We start from the raw sequence: 25,558 nt of genomic DNA, 5'->3' as shown, positions 1-25,558 counted from the left end.
GCAAAAGGAAAGTTTCTTTTTCTTTAAATTTCCTTCAGTGTTTTAGGAATAGTTTTCAAAAAATTGTTCTTACAGTGTTCCTCTTTCATTCCTTCCTATAGTATTAAGACCTTTTAAAAAAACTGATTTGAAGTCTTTAAATGAGAGGCAAGATGAGTACTGAAATTAGCTACAATATTCCAAGGAGGTCTGGGTAAATTTCATCAAGTAACATAAAAAGGGACTTCAAGTACACTTACTTCACTCTCTCTGAAGTAATCGGAGTGGTTGCTGAGTCCAGGGAAGCAAGAGATGTGATTGAAGGCACTCTAATGGGCAGTTCATAGGAAGATACTGAGGATTTTCACTTAAAAATGGAGGAGATACAAGGCAGATATGTTGTCTGGAGGATGTGGAGAGAAGACAATTCTGTGAGTTCTGAGAGAAAGGAGAGCTAATGCTGGAGCAAACAGGCCCTTCTGGGGAGACAGAACAGCTATGGGAAGGATTTGGGGGCGTTGCTGAAGCTTCTGCTGACAAGTCTCGCCTTTCAGCAACTGAAGCTTCGAGGAGCAATCGTGCTCTTGGGCTGAGGGAATGCTGGGCCCGCGCATTTGCTTTCATCCTTGAGCGTTCCTTACAGGAGCGTCTTCCGTAGGGGTTGACATGTTCAGATTAGAGGAAAAAGGACACCGAGGATGGCAGGCAGGGCATGCCTTGGCCCTCCTGTCCTACAAGGTTGTCAACTCGGAGTTCCAGCTCAGCCCAACCCACGCGACCTCCTAAGAGACACCCATCATGAGGCGCTATCTCTAAGTCACGCATCTGAGGGGTAAGTGGTGTTATTTCTGACTGCTGACTTCAAAGTGCCTTCAAATATTGTCTCCTATAGAGTCCAGCACATGATAAACATTCAGAATCTAGCTACTGCTGTGTTACTGCTGGCATTCCTCCCCATTTAGACTGGGAGCTTGAGAGTGAAGACCTTGGTCATCTTTCTACTCTCAGATAATGAATGAACGAATCAGTGACTCCATCCGACCATCTCTCAACAGTCTACCCCTTAGGGGCAAAACTGTTTGGAAGAGGCTCTTGGAGGCCTTGATGGACCAAGGTGGATGTACCCCCAAAATCAGGGACCACTCCAAAATCCAGGGTATCATGCAGCTGGCATGAGACCTCTGCTCTTTTCCATACACTGAAGTCTGTAAATTTGACCTTGAAGAGTTTTGTTTCTTCTTCATGAAGCTGCATTTTGGTCCAGTTGTCACCAGGTGGTGGTAAATGACCCAAGCTCCCAGGCTCAAATCCGGGCATTAAGAAATGAGAACTGAGAAGCACTTATTTTCCAGACCTCATCCATTAACTTAACAGGAACATAATCTTGTCCCAACCGTTAAATTTCAATATGAAATAGTGGACCCCCTTATAGAACAAAGGTAGAAACCCATCTTGGTAAAATCTGGAACCTCTTAACTACTGTTAATAGAATTTTTTCTTAGTTTTGTCTCAAAAAGCATGTTTCTTTGTAACTCAACTGAATATATATATGCATTGCAGCCTAATGATGCTAGATCTCTTAAGACTACAGCCCGTTTGATATTCACAGTGGTGGTGGGGGGGTGCGGAGGGGTATCCTCTAGTTAATGGCTTTTCTTCACACTGGCCACTGTGGAGTCAGTTCCTTGGCTGATCTGAGCTAAGCAATTCCTCTGAGGCCATGGCCACACAACGGAAACACCTAGAGGGAGCTTTTACAAAATACTGACTTCTAGTCCTACCCCCAGAGATGCTCAATATATCACTCTCCTCCTTAAAAACTCTTCCAAACTTCTAACATTTGAACCCCTAGCATGGATGTGAGGCCCTCCCATGGTCCCGCTATCTCCCCACTGTCATTTCAGGCCTGTCCTGTCCCCAGTGAATCATACACTTAAGCCAGTCCATTTTCTCAGCACTCCACAGACACACAGTGGTCCTACCTCTGGGCCTTTGCACAGGCTGCTGCTTCTACCACACATGACTTCCCACCTCCCACCCCCTTCTCTACCAGGAAATCTGCTCTCACAACATACTCACAAGTCACCTCCCAGACCAGCAATGCCCGAGGCTTCTAGGCTGGCTTCAAGTCTCCCTCTTCTGTTCTACCTCAGTCCTTTGAACAAACCCCCATGAGGGCCCCTGACTGCTGCTACGATCCTTTGTTGACATCTTTCTCTTGCACTAGAAAGCACACCCACAGGAGACACGTTACTGTATCAATGATCTTATACAAAAGAACTGTTCTCTTAGAAGATGTAATCGCCCTGTCAATCCACACATTTTTATAACTTGTTATCGAGGCGTGGGGATGCTATGGTGAAAGAACTCCTCCCGATTTCTTTTGAAAAAAGCTTGTATGTCAACCGGAACAAAATGAAACTGTACCAGATTTTAGGAAGGTCCTGTTATGGATTTGGAGCAACCCTAGAAGTTACAAGGCTTCTCAGCTTCCTGGAATTTGTTTCCCATTAGTGACAGACATATAGGTCACAGGTCATTTCAGGTCAATGTCAGAAGATGATACAGCTCTATGATTAGAATTATGTGAATAGTACCTGATTGTGTGAGACTTGCCAAACATAACTATCAAGGTTGGGGATATGAAGAGAAAGCAACAAATATAAGAAATGCAACAGCAACTAAGTATTAAATGTTAGACAGCACTTAATGTGGTTTAGAGGGCACCCGGGTGGCTCAGTGGGTTAAGCCTCTGCCTTCAGCTCAGGTCATGATCTCAGGATCCTGGGATCGAGCCCCGCATCGGGCTCTCTGCTCAGCAGGGAGCCTGCTTCCCCCTCTCTCTCTGCCTGCCTCTCTGCCTACTTGTGTTCTCTGTCAAATAAATAAATAAAATCTTTAAAAAAAAAAAAGAAAAGAAAAGAAACTGTGGTTTAGGGTGGCATGTGTTACCAGCTGCCAAATAATAATATGCATGTCTCTGGAAAATGCCTTAAGTAAAACTGTAAGCACACCGAAATGGAGCAGGTACTAGAAGTTATGTTAAAATGGACGATCACGTTGAATCGCATTAAAATCTGGCAAGGGAAATAGATTGTTTTCAGTGCAAATGAGGTCTGTGATATAATTGCTTATTTTCTTTGAAATGTGTTTAATTTTGTTTTCATTCAAACTTTAGGAATAACCAAGTAAGGCCCATAGGCAAATGTATTCAAAATCTGGGTGTGAGGGCTGTGTGTGTGTGCGCGCACGTGTGCGTGTACTGTGAAACCTGACCACACGTTAAAGCTCCCAACCTCCACCACCAACACCCCTGATTTGCTACTCTTTCCCATAGACCCTCACTTCAAAAGGCTTTCTGCTTTAAATTGCATTTATGAAGAAATAATTCGTTTTCCCACTGAAAACTGTATCAAAGATGGGTAACTGCCAGTTAAAACTTCTAATCAAAAATTAGATAACCAGGATTATGAATTCTAGGTAAAAGTAAAGCAATAGGATACTTTATTATGAGTCCTCGTTTAATTCTCAGGGGAAATTATGATGCTGTTAGTGTATTTGAAAAGTTCATAAGAAAGTGTAAAGATTCCCCTTATTGTTTTCAACACCCCCCCACCCCCGCTGAGGCCCAGTGAATCAGTGAAATGACCAGAGCTGGCATGGAACAGGACAGCCAAGAACCTTCTAGAACTCACTCAGGCATGTAATCACCTTCTCCTTTTGCCTCCCCTTGTCCTGACGGGGCCTTGTTTGCCACCCACACTCTTGTTCCCCTCTGTGATCTAGAAAATAAAATTGTCCCCATTTCCCTTAAAATCAGCATCATGCTCAATCTTCACATACCCTGCCACAAGAAATAAGAATAATGGATACTCCCCACTCTTCCTCTGAAAAGGCTTTCCGTGTTTGCAACAGCTACTCTTAATTCTATCTCCGAAGTCTTGTAACACTGTAATTTCACAGTTATTGTATTTTTAAAGTGCATTCTCCTTGATAAAAACCACCGCAGTAAGAATTTTCAAAATAATAAAGTTACCCTCTTTTCCTAAAAAATAATAAAACATAAGGAAATATGACAAGATCAGAATCTGCCCTGCACTAATGCAACATAAAAGACCAGTTTAAAAAGGACAAGGAAAATGGTACATTATCTCATTCCAGGGGGAGTGAAGGGAATGAATTAAGGCCACAACAAAACGAAACTGAAAAATTGCTAAATGAAGCTCTGAGTGGGGAAAATGAAAAATCAATGACGGAACGGAGGGAAAAAGGTACATTTTTCATCTTCATGATGCTTGATTGGGTTTGTAGAAATTCATTTCCAATTAATGTGTCTTGTGGCATTCAGCCAGGCTAGCTATGAACAGGGCACATATTTTAATCAATTTTTTTCTATTAAGTTTGAAGTAATATATAATAATAGAACAATACCATTCAAAAGGATCAGTTGAAACTGGCTTCTGAGGTAAAATAATCCAATTTGGTTTGATTTTTATCTTATATTAAGGATGACCCAGCTTCTCTTTGAGGAGAGGAATAGCACCCTGCTTCTCCCTGGTGCCTAAACATGACGGGGCCGTATAAACATGGAAGGATGAATACAATGGTTTTCCAATCTGAGGGAATAATTACCACTGGGGAGGAAGATCGAGGGGTGTCCTGGGGACCAGGACTGTTGCTGGGTTTGCTCGTTATTCTCAGAAACAACCCCTCAGAAACAACCCTAGGTGGCGCACCATCCCCACAGAGGAGGAAACTGAGCTTGCTAGAGTTTCATCACCCGTTCTTCCCTCAGCAACCCCCTAGGATCACCTCGGCATCAGGCTCAGTGTTAGGCACTGGGCACACAGCAGTCAGCCAGGAAGACCTGATCTCCACCTTCATGGACCACACATCCCACAGAGGAAGGCAGGCAGTAGGCAGAGAAACACCCAAGAAAGTGCAATAAAGGGAGAGGCACAGAGAAGTTTCATATTCCTGAGGCAGGATGCACCAGCCGACTGACTGCCCATAGGGTGAGGGCAGGGGTCAGACCTGGGGGCTGAAGAGGGTGACCGGCTCATCCCAGCTTTCCCAGGGCTGCCCAGGCTTTAGCACTGGAATCTCATGTGCCGGGAGCTTTCTCACTCGCAGGCAAACCAGGACAACTGGTCACCCGAGAGCTGGATGCCAGCAGGGCTGAGATCTCCCTGAGGTCAAGGCCCTGGCTCTTTCTCTCACCACACTGACGTTCAGAGGTTTGCTGCCCCCCTCCCCGTGGTGGTGACCTATCACTGCCATGCTGCAGGGAATCAGGCCAGGCTGGGGAGAGCTGGCTGGAATCATCCTTTACGAAGTGTCTGCGGCAGTCCTAAGTCTTGAGGCTGTTCTTTTTCCCTGACTTGGACAAAAGACTCTGCATTGCACAGGAATGTCCAGGGAGAGAATGGTTCCAGACGAACGTACGATGAGGCATGTGGCAGCCCCAGCTCCGCAGGTGGGACAGAGCTGGTGCCTCAGCAACGGTGGTTTTTACAATGTCCCTAAGTTCAAGTGTCCAGGAGTGTGGCCCTTCACCCACACCAGCCAGGCCAGGCTTCTCCCGGGAGCCTCCTACCTGCCCTTCCTGCTTCTCTCCTCTCTGAGTCTCCCGGCTCCCTCTGCCAGAGACGTCATTCTGGGGTCACATCTGACCAGGCAAAGGGCCCCACTGAGGAATGTGGAGCAGGGTAACACCAGACATTTTCTCAGGTTGGTGCTGAGTGGGTGCAAACCCATGACTGGTCTCTACCTCAATTCCAGCCTCTCCATTATCCCTGCCCACTACCACCCAGTCAAACTAGACTGATAGCTCCTTGCACTCCCCCTCTACTTTCTGGTCTCCATGTTTTTGTTTTTTGTTGTTTTGTTGTTGTTATTCTGTATTTTGTCTGGCATGTCCTTTTCCACCCATTTAATCCCTGCCTAGAAAAATCCAATCCATCCTGCAAGACGTGGTCAGTTCTCACTCCCTCCCCAAGGTCTCTGCCCCACACCAGCGCCAAGCTCCTTGCCTACATTACATCAGTCAATCCTTGCTTACAACAGCCTCTGAAGCAGGCAAGATTACGATCGTCCTCATTTGGTTGATAAGGAAACTGAATGTTGAGAACAACTGACTTGCTCAAGACAGAAAGCCTAGTCAAGAGAGGAGAACGATGCAAAACCAGATTCAGTTTTCTCAAAGCCTATGAACTTAATCACTCCTGTCTCCAGCTTCCCTGTCCCCAGCATGCAGCTCAAACCCCTGCTTAATACTCGTCATAGTTTGCCTTGAGTTCTAGCAAGTTTTAGTATCAACCAGAAAGTCCTTTGAGGCAAGAACTTGATGTCCATTTTTGCATTTTGTTCATAAAAGGTGTTTCTGAAATGTGTTTTGATGGACCCATCACGGCAGGAGAAAAGGAGCACTGAAAGACAGTCAAGGGGAACAACTCCAGCTTGATAAACGGGCCATGAAAAACTCAATGGGGCAAGGATGGAATATCGGTTAAATGCTATTAGACAAACAAGCCTTCCATGAGCAGAAAAAAACCAAAACAAAACCAAAAAACAAAACTCCAAGAAAACAAACAAAAATAACACACGCACAAAATGAAAAACGCAAACTTGTTTACACTATATACACAGAAATAAATTCCACATGGATTATTCTTTATTTGTTCATCAAATATTCATTGAACTATACACCAGTGACTGTTCCAGATGTTACGAGTCTAGCCGAGAGAAAAACAGAGAAAAGCCACTGCCCTCATGGAGCTTACATTCTAGTGGGGGCAAGCAGACAACAAACAAGTAAGCAAAACAGAAATGCAGTATATCTATTCTAGGATGTAAGTGTATGGAGGAAAAGAGTAAGAGAAGATAAAGGCTATGAGTGTGGTAGGTGTTGTAACTAAATCATAAAGACAAAAAACAAAACTCTAAAACGATCACAAAAATATCCTGATAGCACAGATGAATGGATAAAGGAGATGTGGAATATATATACAATGGAATACTATGCAGCCATCAAAAGAAATGAAATCTTGCCATTTGTGACAACATGGATGGAACTAAAGAGTATTATGCTAAGTGAAATAAGTCAATCAGAAAGAGACAATTATCATATGATCTCCCTGATATGAGGAAGTTGAGAGACAATGTGGGGGGGCTTGAGGGGTAGTGAAGGAAAAAATGAAACAAGATGGGATCGGGAGGGAGACAAACCATAAGAGACTCTTAATCTCACAAAACAAACGAGGGTTGCTGGAGGGGGCAGGATAGGGAGAGGGTGGTTGGGTTATGGACATTGGGGAAGGTATGGTGAATGCTGTGAAGTGTGTAAACCTAGCGATTCACAGACCTGTACCCCTGGGGTTTATAATACATTATATGTTAATTTAAAAAATAAAGAACTATATATATGTATATATACACTATAATGTATATATACATCACATATAATATATACATTATATATATATATAATATATACATTATATATAATATATACTATATACATATATCCTGGTGGCAAACAAACAAGACCCAAGACACAGCACCAAAGATTAGCCAGTTTATGTAAAATGTGTGCCTTACACAAGATACCATAAACAAAGAAACACATTGGCTGGGAGAAGAAACAATGTGACAAATGATCAGTATCGCAGTATGCAAAGTTCCAACAATTCAGCAGCAGAAGTGATCACCATATGGGAAAGTGCACAAGAGATAGAAACAGCCAGCTCATGAAAGGGGAGGAAGCCTGAACGGTCAACACGCTGATGAAAGGATGCTCGGCGGCACCCGGAGCCCTGAGCAGTAATCCGGCTGGAGCAAATTACAATCAAAACAAAGAGGTACTATTTCACAGCCAGCTAAAATTATGGTCCAACAGCGCCAAGAGGTGGTGAGGATGTGGGGAAATCCACACTCCCGGTGGGTGGAAGTGGGCGCACCCTCTGGAGACCAACTCTGGAGACCAACTGGGCAGTATCTAATGAAGGGGAAACTGTGCCAACCCAAGGCCCAAGCAGGTCCTCCTCCAGCCACGTTCCCCAACGAAAGAAGTAAAGAGACTGCTTGGCATTGTTTGTAAAAGAATAAAAATCTGGAAACAAGTCAAACATCTATCAATAGGACACATGACGTTACATTAATTCAATGAAATACTAGAGATCCATTAAAATAAATAGTGTAGCTCCATAGGCAGCACCATCAAAAACAAAAACAAAACTGGGGAAAAGAGTAAGTTGAGTGCTATATACAATAAAATCTACTTACTTGGAGATTATAAACAAAGATGGACATACATTTTAAAACATATACATGAGGCTAAATACTGATAATAGGTACATATATATGTCGTAAAAACATCAAAACATGGCCTAGATGGAGACCAAATGGCTTCTGAAGAGGGAGGGAGTGGGGAAGAAGGGAAAAGACCAGAGGAATAAAAAGAACCTCCTTCTACTTTTTTATTTTACTTGGAAAAAATCTGAAATATGCCAAGATGTTAACATTTTGGCACTTCTAGAGGAGAGCACCTGGGTCTTTGTTTTTACTATTCTCTATCATTTTCCATACTGCAATTTTTTTTCAAATTAAAAAAATACACAAAAATAAGAAGCAAAGCGAGAACACTGGCTTTGGAGCCAAAGATCTTGTTGTGGCCCCAACGCCATCATCATTTGCTGAGAGACTGCCAGCTACTTATTTAAGAGTCTAAGTTTCAGTTTTCTGTGCCCACCTACCCCCCCCAAAAAACTATGCCAATCATACGCCCCATAGGAGGATGAATGTGGGAATGTCAGGTCTAGACACGTGGCCGAGAAGCACGAGAAACTTTGAGTAGCTGATAGTGACTTGAACACGAATGCAACCTCACAAACTCTACGGGTAGCACCTAGGCACCCAGGTCTCCAAGAAATATTTCACAGCCAATTGCAAACAATCTCAACAAAGAGAAGGTGAAGTCAGTGACATTTACAAAGAAAAGACCTCCTCCCTTAAAAGGACAGTTTATATCCTGAATATAGTAATCAGCAGGTGTCATAAAAGAAACCTGCAATATTTCCATAACAGTGAAAGACAAGCTTCGCATACACGGCGAGCTTTCTGATACCTTCTTAAAACATCACATTTTAGATAAGGTGTCAAAGATTTTAAGATAAAAAAGTGACTAATACGTTGAACATGAAAATTTTAAACTGTATCGTTTTTATTTACTTTAAATAAATTCTGCTTCAAACATCTGAGTAACTCCTCCTTTGGGCGGGGATGTGAGGGGCCAAGGGACAAAACTGTAGCCTTAAGAATCCCAGGCTTCCGTCGCCATCCACTGCCCACTTGCTATTATGGGGCAGAAGCACCTGAATGAGAGACCAAAGACAAATACTGACAGAAACCATTTACCTGCCCACTCTGCCACGGGGAAGTGGGGGCGGAGACCCACCCAGTGCCTAAGTGACACCCTGCCCCTTAATGAAGCCACTCCCTCAGCCCAGGCTGCCAGCTCATCAGGCTAGCCCATGCACTACTCCCACCACGGCTGCCGCTGCTACCTCTACCAGTCTTCAGTAACACTGTGAAGTTTTAATGACCGCCCAGCCCCCGTGGCTTGTCTCAAGATCTCTATAAAAATGAAGCAGGCGTGGAGTATATTTCACTTCAATATATTTAGACCAAATACATTTCTCTTTCCTTCAGACAGACCTCTCCTTTCCACAAAGTTAGCTGAACTGTCTATATGGGCAGAACGCCCATGGAGATACAAAGCAAACCAAACCCGGCCTCAACCAAGAGAATGCTACGTTGACTAGCGCTTTGGATCTCCATTCCAAGAGGACACCTGATGCATTTTCCCACATGCAAATATAACCAAACCACACGGACGCTTGGCTGCTTCCGTGTTACATGGGGGTGATCCAGTGGGGAACAACTCCTTCCCGGAGCACTCGAGTTCTTCAAGCCCGCGTCCCAGCCTTAGCAGGTGTCCTCGGCAGTTTTCCAGAAGGGAGGCTTCCTTTTCCAAGATCTTAGAACCAGCCTCTACCTGGCAGTTCCTGAATTATTTTTTAGTATTATTTTTCACGGCAGCTCTTTGTTTGAGGTCTAGGAACTCAAGCTTCTAAAAATATCCCTCGAGTTCTCAGGAGTCTGCAGCGTGAGGCTGGACAAGTGGCGGTGAGGGTGTGTGGTGTTTTCACAAATGAGAGCCCTACGAGGTCAGTTTCCTTTCCACAGCATGTCCTTCCGTTTCGTTCATCAGCTCATCACAGAGAGACATGCCACCTCTTCCCAGCAGAGGACAAGTGTTCTTCTAATCTCGAACAGTAAAAGGAATTGCTTCCAACCCAGGCTACCATTTTATCATCTTCCAAAGAACCGGAGACTAAATCTGGAGAAGAGCTCGTGTGACATGATCTGGAAACAGGGGAATTGAGTGGATTAGGGTTGTGGGCTCAGTGCTCTGGCTCCGTTCCCCTACCCCCCGTTGGTTAAACTATCAGGGATGCTCTGAATCACCTAAACACAGGGAACTAGGCAGAAATGTCATTTTGTGCTGTACATTTCAGCACACCATATAGTAGTTTTAAAACGATCTAAGTGCTAACAAACGGCTGCTCCATTTTAAAAGGGAATATTCTCAGGATGGAGAGAATGTAAAAAGGTTTTAGTTGCTTGTGTGTAAATATTCTACTAAAGGGTCTGGTGGCTGAGATGGAACAGAGCACAGAGCATAGAAGACAGAAGGGGCGTCTGGGTGGCTCAGTGGGTTAAAGCTGCTGCCTTCAGCTCAGGTCATGATCCCAGGGTCCTGGGATCGAGCCCCACATCAGGCTCTCTGCTCAGCGGGGAGCCTGGTTCCCCCTCCACTTTCTGCCTGTCTCTCTGCCTACTTGGGATCTCTGTCTGTCAAATAAATAAATAAAATCTTAAAAAAAAAGAGAGAGAGAGAGAGAGAAGCATTCCCAAAGATTCCATTTGGCTCATAAGACTCCCAAAGCAGAGAAGGACAGCTGTGTGTGTGTCTGTCAAGAAAGCAACTTGGCGGGACGCCTGGGTGGCTCAGTTGGTTAAGCGGCTGCCTTCGGCTCAGGTCATGATCCCAGCGTCCTGGAATCGAGTCCACATCGGGCTCCTTGCTTGGCGGGGAGCCTGCTTCTCCCTCTGCCTCTGCCTGCCACTCTGTCTACCTGTGCTCACTCGCGCTCTCTCTCCCTCTTTCTCTCTGGCGAATAAATAGGTAAAATAAAAAAAAAAATAAAAATAATAAAAGAAAGCAAACTTGGCTACTTTTGCTTTTAATTCCTTTACCTTGACACAGCAGGATCCCATCCACCCGTAATGATAATAGTAGCAGCTTGTGTTTATTGGGTAGTTCCTATGCTCTGATGAATATGCTATGAGTATTTTACGTGCATCATCTCATTTAACTCTTACCAAAAATATCCTCTTGGATGGACAGTGTTATTAACCCCAACTTACCAACAAGAAAACCAACTTTTTGAAGCTTCCACAGCTAGTAAACGCAGGTCTGATTCTCAAGTCCTTGCTCATGACCATCGTCTCTGCCGCCTCTCACTGTGTACCCTTCAAGGTCTCTAACTGCACTTCTCCTAGGGGTCTAATGCAGGGGGTGCCTGCAAATTCAGGGCCGAGGGGGTAAGTTCTAGGAACTTGAAAAAAGGAGAAGAGAAGCCCTGCTTTGCTGATTGGCTCAAGAAGAGCCAGAAACCAGAAACCCAAACTGCAACTCTCGGAAAAATTACTCCTCATCTGTTCTCTCCAATCTGGGTTGTTTCTCCCCAAAAACTGCTGCATTATGTAAATGGCTCTCAAAACAAACAAACAAACCAAAAACAAAACAAAAAACAAAAAACCCAAAAGGATGATAATTAAATACCTTTAAGTTCATTTCCTAGGAATTGCCAAACTGTTCTGCTTCATTTTGCACCTGAGAAGCAGCTATCATTTCAACAAGGTCCTGTGTTCTCTTTCTAAAGAGGTACAGTGCGGGGCTCCTGGGTGGCTCAGTCAGTTAAGCCTCTGCCTTCAGCTTAGGTCATGATCTCAGGGTCCTGGGATCGAAACCCACATCAGGCTCTTTGCTGAGAAGGAAGCCTGTTTCTCCCCTGCCTGCCATTCCCCCTGCTTGTGCTTGCCCTCTCCCTCTCTCTCTCTTAAATAAATAAATAAATAAATAAGTACAGTGGGACCAAGTATAAGGTCTTGTGGATAGACAGAAGGAATTTAAACCATGGCAAGACCTGACACCCATACCCATAAGCATGAGGGAAGGGGATCCCTGAGAACCACTGCTGGTCTCTTTGTCAATGGCAGGTTCTCAGCTTCCAAGGCCACTAGGTGGACTAGATTTTGTGCCCTTAAGTCTAGTTATTTCACAAGTGTGTGCCCTCTACCACCTTGGGGACATCTCTCTCTAGATGCATCCGGGGAGCCTCTGGGAGGTGTTGTATCTGGATACCACCGACCAATATGGCAGGGAGCATGGGCTGTGAAAGCACCCTTTCCCGGTGGGGCTGGCAGCAAGTGCTAGATCCCCTGACGAGACCACACGGTCACACACTGGGACCAGCTCTCTGCGTCCCTGCTCATGGTCCTTGCTCAGTGGTCTCCCTGCCTCTCTTTCCTGGAGCCGTAACCACTCCAGTTCCAGTTCACCACCAGCTTTCCAGCTCAGGGATAGCAGCTTGTGAGAGAGGTGGGCTGAACATATGAACACACAGAGAACCCGCGTGGGGACCCAAGCCACTGCTCTAGAGATTCCGAGCACTGCGTCTCCAGCCTGGCTGCATACTGGAATCTTGTGCAGCTTAAAAAAAACAAACAAGCAAACAAACAAAAATAAACCCTAACCCCTGCCCTGCCCAGCACCCTCCTCCCACTGCCATCTGCCAGGCCTGGCATGTTTTAGAGCTCCCTGAGTGAGTTGAACGCACAGTCTGGATGGAGAAACACTAATAAGAAAATCCATTCCGTCTGCCTTTGCACTCATCAAACATCTAAATCACAGAGGGGCACAAGTGGAAATGGAAGGGCTTTCTGCAAAAGAAAAGTCTAAAGCCAGAACGGTTTCCTCTGCCACTGTGAGGACGCCCGGCGAGACACATCCTGCTGGAAGAACCGCTTTGTCCACGGAGAGCGCAATGGGAAGCGAGAAGGAGGAGGTGGTAAACTGGAAGGATTCCTAAGGCTGGAGAGGGAGAAGGTCAAGGAGCTCTCTATGAAATTATCGTGTAGTCAGCTGAATGATATCACTGCCTATTGGCAAAAATGTGAGATTTCCCCCCTTTTAGAGAGCAAATAGGAATTTATTTTCTCCTCCAGGTAATTTTCTCCTTGGCAGGAAAGCTGCTTTGGTTGGCAGGGGACTGCCTGGCGTGAGAGCAGGTGAAGATGTGTGAATGACCTGCCAGCGGGGCGGAGGGGGCGGGGCGGGGAGACTGGAATCTGGCATCAGACTCCGCCCAGACTTCTGCTCCTCCCCATTTCTGGATTTCCTGAAAGGTAAGCCAAGAATGCAGCCTGACTCAAGACAAAGGCAAGACAAAGGACGGCCAACCCCAACAAGACTGTCTAACAGAAGAAAGAAGCCGATGCCTGAGGAGTCTGGAAGGCAGGTCACATGAGATGGTAAGATTCAGAAGGGCAGAACCACACCTGCCCCAGGCACAGAGAAAGTGCTGGTGCTTATCTGGTGAATCCACAGACCAGTGCATTTCCCCACAGGTGCTATTTTCAGTCCCTCTGTATTTTGTGGCAAACCCTTAAAAGTATAAAAGGGGCATATATGGGCTCATTTTGTTGTGCTTTTGTTGTTGTTGTTGTTTTGGTTTTGGGGTTTTTTGTTTGTTTTGTCAGAGCCACAACCAGTTAGAAGAATTGGTGATGGGAGGGAGGTAACCAATCCCTGACATTCACCACTAAAGGAGATGTAATTTGCTAGAAAGATCTAGCCTGCGGGTGTCTGCTCCCACACGTCACATGACACTATGCTTCAAACTCGACCCCATAAAAGGTATACCAACCCTTCTCTGAGAAGGGCCATCCTGCACCGACCTGTGGTTAGCCCATCCTACACACTGAAAGTCAAGGCCTTCTTGGGCCAACCACTGCAAAACGGAGGCCGGCTGGTTTTTATTCATTGTATTATTATTAAGAAACGATGTCCTACTAAAAGTGGAAGGAAATACAGGGGTTAACATTTAAGGATTCCAAGAACCTCAGTAACACCCTTTTTCAGTTTTGAGCTGAAAAAAGCAGCCCATCATTTCAGTAAACAAAGTTTCTTCGTAGATATTGTGGCGAAAATGACGCCAGCGGTGGGTGCAGACTGGATCCCCACCTTTGGGAGATGTGACGCTAGCACGCGTATGAGCTTTCAGACTTCCTGTGTGGGAAGCAAGACCGTCCCTAACATCTGCCGCACAGAAAGTCTGCCTCTATTTCTAGGTCAAGTTTGTCCCAATATCTGGATCGTGGAAGGTCACAGATTAAAATGAACTTCTCAAGTCAGACGTTATCAATCTGCTAATTGTGCTGCTTATGCAAAGGAATGATAATGCCAAGATCGCACAGCCCAGTAGACAGTAACGCAGACTTTCTATAAAGAGCTTCTAGCGCAAGTCCTAAGGAATGTACGTGTGAGGGAAGGCTAACTACCTTCCCAGGAAAGCCAATATTAGAAATGTTTTCTTCATGTGAAATGAAAAGCTGAAATTTGCCTCTTTGCAAGTGCCACTCAGGGCTTGTGGCCTGGCCTTGTCTCGCAACGCTAAACAAGAAAGCAGGGATGCCTGGATGGCTCAGTCGGTTAAGCAGTCGGTTAAGCGGCTGCCTTTGGCTCGGGTCATAATCTCAGCATCCTGGGATCGAGTCCCGCATCAGGCTGCTTGCTTGGCAGGGAGCCTGCTTCTCTCTCTGCCTCTGCTTGTGCTCTCTCTCTCTCACTCTCTCTGACAAATAAATAAATGAAATCTTAAAAAAAATAATAAAATCTCTGGGGCGCCTGGGTGGTTCAGTGGGTTAAAGCCTCTGCCTTTGGCTCAGGTCATGATCCCAGGGTCCTGGGATCGAGCCGCACATCGAGCTCTCTGCTCAGCAGGAAGCCTGCTTCCTCCTCTCTCTCTCTGCCTGCCTCTCTGCCCACTTGTGATCTCTGTCAAATAAATAAACAAAATCTTTAAAAAAAAAAAAAAAGCATATTGAGACGTGAACTCAGCTCTCACGCCTCTCCTTGGCCATCTCTTGGCCAAGTCCCTCAGCGGCTCCCTGAATCACTAGAGCTCTCAACTCCTTTCCAACCTGACTCTGCTCTTCCAAATGTGCTCATTGGTCGATGCCCCTTTTCTATGTTTGTAACTTAAAAAAAAAAAAAAAAATCTCCTCGCACCTCGGGCTGCGGCAACTGAAAGTGTAAACCATCCTTTTGTGGTGTAAGTTAGCATGGTATGCTGGGAAAACACCTTCCTTCTTACTACTGTTTTAGGTAGTTGCTTAAACTTAGAATAGAAAGTCGCTCTTTTCTTTCCGGTCCCCATGCACTGTGGACACCCAGCTGGGGGTGGTGCTCAGTCTGACGACGCAGCCACCCTACATTTCCGCCTACGGTTTCATTCTGGTGGCTGTGTCTTCCAGACCCCATCGGCCAGACTTAGAGAAGCTTGTTTGGGAGACAGTGCGTCATAGGTAGAAAGGGCAGGCATGGACCGTGACCTTCATATGCTTCTCTATTTTCATATATCGACTTCCCTTGGCTCCCCTCAAATGGGTTTCTCTGTTTTATTCCAGAAATTAGAAACCAGAGACTCCGAAACCACTTGAAATTGTCTTTGGAAGAAGGATCTCTGACTTAGGAACCAATCTTCGACCCCGACAGATAATAACTGAAACAGAAGCCAAGCGGTATGAGGCTCTGCTCCCTGGTTCTCTAAGATAAAAATCTAAGAACAGGGCATACCACCTCACTGTGGTGAGCTGGAAGAAATGCAGGGCTCCACGGTCAAAGGCACATGGGGAAACAGGGACAGCCTTGCCCAGAGTTCCTATGCATGAGATTCAGAAGCCGAAAAGCTACAATCTGACAGCCATCGCTGCCTGAGGTGCTAACTAAGCATGACAAAGCAAGGCTTTTCCTGGGCAAACACGCTCCTGCCGCGTAGCCAGTGTTGCTAACTGGGTAGGACTCCCCCCCCCACCCCGTCCCCGCCCGGTCACTGTGGCTCCTGCCTGGGTGTGCAGTTGGAGTGCAGAGGGTCTCCTCATTCTTCTGTTCTGCTCCCTGACACTCGCAGATGCGCCAGCGTAAGACTCACGGGAGTCAGCACGGTATGACTGCATCTCTAATTTAGGCAACGGATTTCACCTAATGGTCATGTTTATCCGACAAGAGAAGAAAGTATCCCTCCCCAACCTCACAGTCCCCTGACCTTAACCTCACTCCACGAATATCGCCAACATTTTAGAGATTAATAGACATATTTTAATCCTCTCTTTGTCTGTTACATGTGTAATTTATCATAGGCATGCTTTTAATTGCAATAATTCATTAACAGATAACTTTTCAGAGCAGTGCTTAATATAAGGAAAGTGGTTTTTTTCAGTTTTTCCACTGCCAACCAAACGTTTAATTAAACTGGAGCCCTCTCGATGCACGATAGAGAGTTAGACCGTAGGGAATTTATAACGTTGTTGGGACTGTTCCTTTTTTTCTATCCGATTTATTAATTGAGCAAGAATGATACAAGAATATGTGACTCACTGTACTACAGCATGGGATTTCTCCTACTGAGCACCATGGGAAAGAGACAGATTATAGTAACACAACTGAAAGAATTTTTTTTTCCTCGGGTAGAAATACAAATGTTCAACTTACCTGCTTTTCCCATTTAGAAAAAGAGAGGAGTAAGCTATATCCGGCGCACAGTAAACATGTAACTTGGTCTGATGTCCCACAGACAGACGGAGAGAGAAAGGATGGAGAAGAGAATGAGGGAAGGGAGAGGAGGGAGGAGAGAGGGAGCAGGGGAAAAGGAGACACCTGTCCACTGAGGAAGAAAAGACGGCGTGGTCCCTGGGAGAGAGGCAGCCAGGTGCAAGCCCGTGCAGAGACCTGGGCTAAAGGAAACGTTCCTTGTCACACTGGGGCTCCCCTGAGCTGTAGGCACGCCCCTGGGGAAACGTAGCCCTCTGAAGGCCAGTGAGCTTACAGAATGGGCTTCCAGGCCTTCTTAATTGTGACACTTTGATCACACTTTGATCTGTGACACTGATGATCACCAGTCCCGGGGGGTGGCCTGAGGTGGCACATGTGAGGAAATTTCCCTCTGGGCCATGAAGACAGTGACCTGAGGACCTCCACTCGTGAGAGGTAAACTGAGCTGAGAGGCAGAGCCAGCTCTAGGGCTGACGGGTCCCCACGACAAGCAGCCATCCTGGCCTGTGACCTCTCACAGGGGCTTACCTCCTCAACCATCTGCTTGACTTTCTTCTGCTGACAATGCACCATGTCGTCCAGGTGTCGGATCCGTTCCCGGAGGCTGGCCGACGCCTCCTCCAGCTGCTGATACCTGACACAGGGAGCAGAGTGAGGCGCGGGGCCCTCAACCAGAGCAGTCCTACCAGCGCCGAGGGTCACGGCGGAAGGGAGCCTTGCCCGGAACAGGAAAGGCTGCTCGGTCACGCACGCCTCCTACTCCATGTCTCCTGGGGGCTCACTACCTGTCAACCACCCACCCCGGAAGGAGCACGGGACTTTAACTCAAGTTCCCCCTTGCAAGGTTCACCTTGTATAAGGACAGCAACACTACTTTCCAGGGACTGAAACGGAATTGCGAGGGTGGGGGCACCACGTACAGAATGGGGGGGCTCTCTGTCCGGGGGTTAATATAATACTCTACACTATACATTATACAAGTCAAACGCCTTGATTCGGAAAACGGAGGAGGCAGGAGTCTCCGACCACAACCCACAATCTGAAACCAAGAGGCCAAGTCTTGGGAAATCTGGGACTCCAGTTGTCTACACATCATTTATTCTGAAAAACTGGGAAACACGGGTGTAAGACCTTCTCTGCATCAAAACAGATGAGGCCGCGTCCTAAGACACTTGACATTTTGTCTTAGCGCAGCACAAACCACCCTCAGCCTTTGCTCAGTTCGGCGAGACCAAAGGAAGCAGCAGACAGACTCTTCGGTGCTTGGGGCCCACGGGAATGGAGCTGGGGACACGGGGTAGGGCGGTTGGCTTACCCCTCCCCTCTCTGCCAGGCTACATTAAAGTCTACAGAAGACTGCGAAGTCCGAAGTTGCAGAGAAGAAGGGAAACAGACATTCTGCAGCATGAACCACATGGCAGGCAGCGGGCGCCCCACCTCCCTCCCAGTTAGTGACCCCATGAGACTGGCACTCACGGTCACCCCCTCTCCTTTAAAAGAAATTCTCACTTTGCAGATAAGTAAGGAATCTCAGCAAAGTTGCAAAGTTAAGCAGCTGGTTCAAACTGCTCGAATCATCCCAACCTTGCTTTCTTTCACCAGAGGGCGGTGCACAGCCTCTCTGCCTTCTGATTTCCGGGGGAGACCATGCACTACCGCCCCCTCATTTTTGATGCAGATTTTTATATGCCCACAGGCAGGGCACAAGGCCAGGTTTGAGTAAACAATGTCTGGACACACCAAAAAAGGCATTTTAAAATTCGTTTCCATTGCCGTGGTGTTGAGTCACAGATGTGTGTTCTCACCAACAAGGTGCATCCTGTGGACTGAAGGTCACGGAGAACATTTAGACACTGAACTTTTGCACCCGAGACAGCCTGCAGGGTGCCTCTCTGCTCTAACAACCCGTCATGGGCTGCAAGATGTGGCTGGGAGCGCCGGGAGAAACTGGCCCCCGGGGAGAAGCTCTGAGCCTGATGTTCGACATGTAGGAGTCTGCAGTGGTGATGACCAAGGGAAGGAAAACGCGAGGACCTGCTGAGCCCACGGAAACGCAGCATGTCTACCACCCAAGTCTGTTACGCGGTAAAGGGCATCCGTCTTACCTTTCCTTGTCAGAGTCCATTATTTCCCCTGACATTTCTGTTTCGTGCTCCAGGAGCTGGAGTTGCAGCTGATGACGCTCCTGAAACAGACACCGATATTTGAATCAGTGCACGTAGATCGAGTGATTCCAGCACTCTTGGGGTCAAGTCTATAGAATGCCCAGTGGGGTCTACGCATCTACCCACCAGAGTCCAACCGAAGCTCGAAACTGCCAAAGCTCCTGGTCTGCATTTACAGACGTGTTTATTAATTAGAGACAAATATCCTGGATAAAGCCACTCAAGGTTTCTTTTTATGGGGCGACTGGGTGGCTTAGTCGGTTAAGTATCCAACCCTTGGTTTGGGCCCAGGTCACGATCTCAAGGTTGTGAGATCGAACCCCATGTCAGGGCTCCATGCTCAGCGGGGAGGCTGTTTGAGGATTTGCTCTCTGCCTCTGCCTCTCCTCCTGCTTGTGTGCACTCTCTCCAATAAAAACAAAGAAATCTTTAATAAGTCAATGAATAAGTAGCCCATCAACCTAGGTTCAGATGTCTTGTGAGAATTTATAGTTCTAGAAAATGAAAATCCATACTCCTCAGTCAGTGGCCTGTGTTACTGCAAAATTCTTGATGAATTTCTGCGTCATCAAGAAAAGAATCTCTGGAATTTGGATAATACCCTATATACTCAGCTGGGTGCTGTTTACACGTGTAGGTTCACTTGTAAAAGTGTTTTGTGACCGTCAGAATAATGGGAGGCCCCCCAGCAATGGCCACATCTTAAGGCCTGAGACCTAGGCACGTGTGGCCTTACCCAGAAAAAGGAACTTTGCAGATGGGATTAAGTTAAGGGTCTTAACATGGCCAAATGACCCTTATTATCCAGGGGGCCCTTATTAGCAGGAGGAAGAAGGGCTGGAGCCAGAGACAGAGACTGGAAAATGCTACACTGTTGGCTTTGAAGCTGCCAGCTAGAGCCCTGAGTCAAGGAACGCAGGCAGCCTCGATGGCTCAGTCATTAGGCATCTGCCTTCAGCTCAGGTCATGATCTCAGGGTCCTGGGATCAAGCCCCGTGTCGGGCTCTCTGCTCAGCAGGGACCCTGCTTACCCCTCTCTCTGCCTGCCTCTCTGCCTACTTGTGATCTCTGTCAAATAAATAAATAAAATCTTCCAAAAAAAAAAATAAAGTCTAGCAAATGGCCTCTCCTCTAGAGCTTCCAGAAGGAACCTGGCCCTGCTGACACCTTGATTTTAGCACTTCGGATCTCCAGGACCATAGGACAATAAACTGGGGTTGTTTTAAGCCACTCACAGTGGTGATTTATTACAGCAGCCATAGGAAACTAGCACATATATCAAGCTGTCTATTAAGATTTGTACCCTTTGCTGTATATATGCAAATTTTAAAGTTTATCCAAAAAGATAAAAAAGAATATGGACTATTATTTCCTCAGACAAAGTGGAAAATGTTAATAAAAGTGTAGCACCCCATTGGGGAGGGTATGTGCTATGGTGAGTGCTGTGAAGTGTGCAAACCTGGCAATTCACAGACCTGTACCCCTGGGGCTAACATTAACATTTATGTTAATTTTTTTTTAAAAAGTGTATCACCCAGGGCGACTCTGTCAGCTAAGCGTTTGCCTTCAGCTCGGGTCATGATCCCAGAGTCCTGAGATCGAGTCCCATGCGGGGCTTCCTGCTCAGAGGGGAGTCTGCTTCTCCCTCTACCTCTGCCTGCCGCTCTACCTACTTGTTCTCTCTCTCTCTGCCAAATAAATACATAATAAAACCTTCGAAAAAAAAAAAAGTAGCATCTATCATAACCAAAATTACTCTAGAAATACATTATAGACCTTGGTGCCATAGATTTCCTTCAAATGAAATTTATCAAACCCTGTTCACTATATCGGGAGATTAATTTACATGAGACCCTTAGTACTCCTGTGCTTCATCATCATTCTCAGGAATTCTCCCGACAAACTCTTCCCGCCAAATTACTGAAAACACGGTCACAGAAACACTAACTCCCATCACTGCTGAAGCTACAAGCCGAGATACCCAAGGAACAGGGGGAAGCGATGGGGGGACCGTCCGCTCTTGCAGGAGGAGTATATATTACCACTGATGGATCTAGCCTCATGAGGGAAGACTAACTTTCAGTGGGGATCTGTTTTTGTTCTTAAATCTTTCCAACAAAGACACAGCCTTATAGCCCACCTGGGCAGGAGGCTCCCCTGTCCTCATGTGGTTCACGGCTGGCTGGAAGTCTACAACAGCCCTGAAATGATAGTGATGGACCTTTCAGAGATGAGCACCCCCAATGGCAGATGCTCCCAAAAACAGCCCTCTAGAGTAGGGAAAGGCCTCACTTCCTTTTTAATTTTTTTTATTAAGGATTTTATTTATTTATTTGACAGGCAGAGATTACAAGTAGGCAGAGAGGCAGGCAGAGAGAGAGGAAGAAGCAGGCTCCCTGCTGAGCAGAGAGCCCGATGCAGGGCTCAATCCCAGGACCCTGAGATCATGACCTGAGCCGAAGGCAGAGGCTTTAACCCACTGAGCCACCCAGGTGCCCCCCAGCACACTTTAAAAGTTCAATTTTTTTTTTCCCCTAAATGGAAGTACAACAAATCTTGAATGCACACTACCCAGTAATTTCTTACATTTGTACATGCCTGCGAACACACCGCCCAAGCACAGACTGTCACCTTTTCTGCAGCAGGGTCCCTGAGCAATCACACTCCTTAGGAGATTTTTACTTCTCGGGGCGGGGGGGGGGGGAAGTGTTTTGAAAAATCCAAAAATGGGTGCAAGCAGGATACCACACTGCCACCTTTCATGGGTGGGGACACGCTGTCCGCAGAGCAGGTGAGAGACAACTGCTCTCTCTCCTACTCTGAAAGAAGGATCTCTGAGGGAGAAGCAGCCATCAGTCGGAACACCTAATCCTAGCGAAATAAAGCAAACCTATCTCTCGTCTAAATGGAAAAGAGGATTTAGAGAAAGGATGATACATTTTGGTATTTTGATTTGCTACAGAAAAAGCTGACAGGGACGCCTGGGTGGCTCAGTTGGTTAAGCGGCTGCCTTCGGCTCGGGTCATGATCCCAGCGTCCTGGAATCGAGTCCCATATTGGGCTCCTTGCTTGGCAGGGAGCCTGCTTCTCCCTCTGCCTCTGCCTGCCTCTCTGCCTACTTGTCATCTTTTGCTCTCTGTCTCTCTCTCTCTCTGACAAATAAATAAATAAAATCTTTAAAAAAAAAAAAAAGAAAGAAAAAGCGGACAGAACTTGGGGAACATCCTGTATCCCACAAGTGCTGGCAGGGAGGGCTAGCCTTCCCACCTCCCTGGCCTCCCGCCCATCACCTCTCACACAGGCGCTGCATGGAGATCAGTGGAGAAAAAATCCTACTTTCAGAATCTCAAGGGTACAAAGAAGATAAGCTATTAAAAAAACAAAAACCTCCAGCTAAAAAAATGCAGACTCTGGGGGCTTGACACCTAGATAGGTCTATAACAAAATAAAAATCAGAGCCTACATTTTTGAGTCACTACTAAATGCCAGGCACCGGGCTGGGCACTGTGTGTGGACTTCTCTTGTTTTACTGCTCACAAAGCTTTAGGGGGAAGAATGTTTACTATCAGCATGTTACAGAAGAGGAAACTCGTTTTGGAAAAGTAACTGCCCAGAACTAGAGAGAGAGGCAAGAGTCAAACTTTAGGTCTATTTGATTCTAAAACCGTATTTGTAGCCACCCCATGGACAGGAAGTTGGCTTCACCCCATGGACAGGAAGTTGGCTTCCTACCCAAACCAGGCCACCCGCTCACTCTGTGCCTGTATGTGGCCGGAAAATCTGTCACCCACAGGGAGGACTGCCATGACCAGTTGGAGAGGAGAGGGAATGTGGGAGAAAGCTCCTCTAAGTTCTAGAAGCTGCCATTACTGCCCAATCTTCACTACCACCGCCAGCCCATACCCTCTTCTCTTCAATAAAAGTTAGGATTGTTTTCCCAAGGACGGGAGGTGACACTGTAACAGACTCTTTGCTCAAGTCTCTCCCAAACAAAGACATTTCCTAAGTGGAAACCCCCCCAAGGCCCGAAGCTCCAGAACAGAGAGTTTCGTGCCATTCCCATCCTGGCTGCACCTTGCCTCATTAGGAGACCGGAGGGGGTCTACGCTGTAGAGACCAGAGGTAAGGAGACAGCCCTCAGAATCACTGGAAGCCCAGGCATTCACCTCGCCTGCATTCTCCCTCCCCCTCGCTCATCACCAGCGGGGGGACACTTAGCCTGAGTTACCGGGGGCTCCAACGTCACAGTTTTAGCAGGCGGTCACTGTCCTGCAGACCCACAGGCTGCTGAACGCCATTCTCCAGAAACCAACCACAGCTTTGCCCCCAGACTACCACCCCACCCCCAGAAGTCAGCTGTCACCTGCTAAAGGTCACCCTGCCTTTTTCCTCCCTCCTGCTCTTTCTCTTTCCTCTCTCCCACCCCTCCTTCCCGTTTTAGACTTTCTGCCTAATGTCCGGTTTCCTCCCTTGCTCTCAAATGTCTTCTTTACCTCCGAGCTCCTGCCTTTTCCAGCCGACCCCCATCCCCACCCCCAACGCCCACAGAAGATGTGGTGTCTTCACTCGGGGTGTCCGAGAAAAGCCAACCTTTCAGACGCAGGCCCACTCAGGGTACAGATGGAGCATTTAAATAAGGCTTGCTTACTCAATGAGTAAATGGAAGTTCGTTCTTGGGACCCCAGCAAAGCAGGGTGCGAAAATACGAATTTGGGTAAATATGTGCATATGGAATGTGTTTTAAAGCGTCGAAAGAGTTACCATGGGAAAAATGAGAACTTTGTCGCACCACCTCAGACCTTATTTTACAGCTCTGTCTTTCCTGTTTAAATCACAAATTGGAGGGACGGGCGGGATGGGGGCTGAGGGCGCCACACGCCTTCAGACAGGCCTACTGGTGCTGGGACTCTAGAGAGGCTGGGAGCCTGGGCAAGCGGGCACGGGGCCTAGGGCAGTGTCTGTTACCTTTTCCATGCGCTCAATCAGCCGGTCCAGCTCTCCGATCCTCCGGTCCTTCTCCTCTAGGCTGATCTCCGCGGCCTCCATCTTTTCATTGGCTTCTTCAATTGCTTTCAGAAAACTCCTGGTTTCTTCCTGCAAAAGAAGCACACACTGTACTCAGCACAGCCGTGGAGACCCGAGGCTGCTGACTAGGTTCCAAACAGCACCAGCCTTGCTAAATCATGGTGTCTCTCTAGAAGCATACCCTGGGGGCCTAGGCGTGTCATGAACTTGTATCATGAACTCCTGTGATTCTGGTTCTCACCTGGAAAGAAAGAAACATCCTGTGGCTTTTTAATGGGCCCAGTTCTTTTTTCTCCTTTCTCCCCCCAACTCCTTATATCTAAAAAAACAAGCCTGCAAATGTTATTTCTCCCTTGACCGGACGCTCGAATTGTCCGTGTATTCGCCAACAGCATAAGGGGCAGCAGGGCTGTATCTGGAATTGAATGCAGACTGCTAGACCCTTCCCGCATATTGCCAAGTACCAATGCGGTCAACCATCCAGCCCATGTATAGAGCTTTGAGAACACAAGATAAGGCAGTCACAGCTCCCTGCCTTCAAGGAACTTGCACTCGCTCCTAGGGAAGCCAGGATGGGAGGTGTATAGTCCAAGTCTGGTAACGGGAACAAAGAGCAGAGAGTGTGGGCTTCCCAAACACGGAGGACACTTCTCATGAACGGCAAAGACTTTGTGCATGGGGGTGGGGGAGGGCATTTAGCATTTTCAAGGCTTTGTAGGAGCTCGGGTAGGAGCGAGGGCAGGGAAGGAGGGCATTCTCAGGGAAAGAGGAGCCAAGGGAGGAAGAAAGGGCACAGCTGCACGGAAGCCGGGACCGCTGGAGAGTCTAGCCAGAGAAAGGGGGTATTCCGAGGCAGAGACTGGGGACTATTCAAGGCAAGGAGGGGGATGCAGAGGGGGATGCAGAGAGGGAGGGAGAAGTGGGGGAGGGAGGGAGCCAGTGAATAAACACCTTGACCCTCTCCCACGTTAGCGTCCGCTGACTCCCCTCCAGGCAGAAACCCTGTTACCGCAGCCCCCCTGCAACGATGACAGACGGAACATTCTCCGTTCCTTAGTCGGAGGCTAGGACGTACACACCAGGAGAGCCTCCTTCTCCGCGCTGTGCTTCCGCTGCTCCTCCTGCAGCTTCTCCTCGTACTGGCTGTACAGCTTCTTGGTCATCTCTCTCATCACCTCCGCATTGGCTTGCTGGGAGGATTCCACCTGCAAAGACACACCTGTCAGAGCTCTGGCTTTTGCCGGCCCCTCTCACGGTGCGTGCAGGCCAGGTGAGGACAGGCAGCAGGGCACCCGGGATGCTGCTGCGGGAGACAGAAGTAGCGGGAACTCAGGGGAGTGCGACAGTGGGAGGAGGGACAGCGGATGGCTAGAAAAAGACAAGGCAGTAAGACCTTCCACGTGAGCAAATTTTTCAAAGGACAAATGTA

General features: G+C 47.1%; 1 protein-coding gene across 1 annotated transcript in view; it reads right to left on the bottom strand.

Moving 5' to 3' along the window:
- LOC123943997 (myocardial zonula adherens protein) overlaps nt 1-25,558 on the bottom strand; it is a 92,337-nt gene that overhangs the window by 25,609 nt on the left and 41,170 nt on the right. Inside the window, exons 7-10 of the mRNA XM_046008619.1 lie at nt 25,209-25,334; nt 24,070-24,198; nt 19,045-19,124; nt 17,468-17,573 (exon numbers count right to left, since the gene is read on the bottom strand). Of these exons, the coding sequence (XP_045864575.1) occupies nt 17,468-17,573; nt 19,045-19,124; nt 24,070-24,198; nt 25,209-25,334 (441 nt within the window). The remainder of the gene's footprint in view (nt 1-17,467; nt 17,574-19,044; nt 19,125-24,069; nt 24,199-25,208; nt 25,335-25,558) is intronic.

The sequence above is a fragment of the Meles meles genome, chromosome 6, assembly GCF_922984935.1.
Source record: "Meles meles chromosome 6, mMelMel3.1 paternal haplotype, whole genome shotgun sequence".
Lineage (NCBI taxonomy): Eukaryota > Metazoa > Chordata > Mammalia > Carnivora > Mustelidae > Meles > Meles meles.
Note: the sequence above shows the minus strand (reverse complement) of the source record. Positions and strands in the feature narration are given on the sequence as shown.